General features: G+C 52.1%; 1 protein-coding gene across 1 annotated transcript; it reads right to left on the bottom strand.

Moving 5' to 3' along the window:
• On the bottom strand, positions 1–852 carry LOC125539557 (protein RADIALIS-like 3). The gene is made up of 2 exons (XM_048703045.2): positions 439–852; positions 1–360 (listed from the first exon to the last, which is right to left on the bottom strand). The coding sequence occupies exons 1-2, from the start codon at positions 705–707 to the stop codon at positions 339–341; spliced, it is 291 nt and encodes a 96-aa protein (XP_048559002.1). The 5' UTR covers positions 708–852; the 3' UTR covers positions 1–338.
• Between the last annotated feature and the right edge of the window lie 546 nt (positions 853–1,398).

Below are 1,398 nucleotides of genomic sequence, written 5' to 3' on the forward strand. Positions count from 1 at the left end.
TTTGGCATTAACATATTTGTCTCTCCATTGATATGGACATTAATATTGTACATTAGAATACATACGAGATAAGTTAAACCCATGTGAGTAAGGAGACAAGTCGATCTCACGTACATACTTATAGACCACTAGTATTATGAACATGCATGCATCTGCATAATCGGCCGACTTTTCTGCCCACTAGTCGTGCATGTATACATTGACATGGAGTCATGGACACCATGCACACGCTTATGAGTATTACTGTACAAGGTACCCCCATGCACGCACATGCTTCTTCGTTCAGTCCATCTGTGTAGTGTGTATCATCCCTTGCCCATTACCCGATTACCTCCTAGCTAGATCTTCAAGTGCTTCAACCTGATCACACAAGTTACCTGCTTAACTCCAGCTTAAGCCCATGCATAACTATAAGAAACACAGCGATGGAGGTCGTACCTGTCAGCCTCGTAGCTGGCGTTGTGGCCGGGGCCAGGACATGGGGGACGGTAGGCGGGGAAGGGCACCTTGCCGGCCTCGATACGGGCGATGTCGTGGACGAGCAGCTCGTAGTAGCGCCTGGCGTCGTCCGCCGACTTGCCGCCGCCGACAGCGCGGGCGATGTTGTGCCAGCGGTCGGGCGTGTCCCTATCGTGCACTGCCAACGCCTGCTCGAACAGCTTGTTCTGCATCGGCGTCCATACTGCGCTCATTGACAGGGAAGCCATTGATGTCCCTCAACGATTGGTTCCTCGAACGATAATTAAGCTGCTATATACCTTAACTTATGACCTGAACTACGCTTGGATATTGGCTGCTGGTGAGATGGATGAGGAAGGTGTGAGAAGAGGTTCTACTTATAGCACTCGAGGAGGATTCAGCTTTGTGTGGGGGGGCGGCGAAGATGGATGATAATGTGCATACGAGTGGAGGGGAAAACTAGAGGAATTTTGAAGCAGCAGGCCAGCACGAGAAGGGTGAGGAGGGGGGACGATTGGAGAAAGGAACAAAAATTTTTGTCCCCTGGAAGTGGAGGATCTACCTTTCTATCTTTTCGGACCTTTTGCGTCACGAATCGCCTCGGCATCCTTCCTCACCTTCTCCCTCTCAAAGATTCAAACAAAAAAAATATGTATGCATCCATACATGCATATACATGTGTGCTCTCATAGTCTCATACTTAAAGTTGAGACATATGCATCTTCATATGCAGATAACGTTGATACTCATTTTGCAATTCGCCCCGCGTCCCCCGCGTCGTCCCCAGGGCGGCTCGGGGGAACCCTAGGTACGCCGCCGACGCTCCCCTCTACAACACGTCTCCCCTCCCGCCGCCGCCGAATGAGTCCGCCGGGCGAAGCCCGCGCCGGAGGACGGGGACGGCGGGGATCCTCGCGCGCTCGGCGGCCTAGGTTGCCA

The sequence above is a fragment of the Triticum urartu genome, chromosome 1A (assembly GCF_056163025.1).
Source record: "Triticum urartu cultivar PI428250 chromosome 1A, HENAU_Tu73, whole genome shotgun sequence".
Taxonomy (NCBI): domain Eukaryota; kingdom Viridiplantae; phylum Streptophyta; class Magnoliopsida; order Poales; family Poaceae; genus Triticum; species Triticum urartu.

Coding starts and splice junctions, on each gene's coding strand:
- LOC125539557 (XM_048703045.2), bottom strand. CDS start 707: ATGGCTTCCCTGTCAATGAGCGCAGTATGGACGCCGATGCAGAACAAG. Junction 361..438: donor GCCAGCTACGAGGCTGACAG/GTACGACCTCCA, acceptor TTGTGTGATCAG/GTTGAAGCACTTGAAGATCT.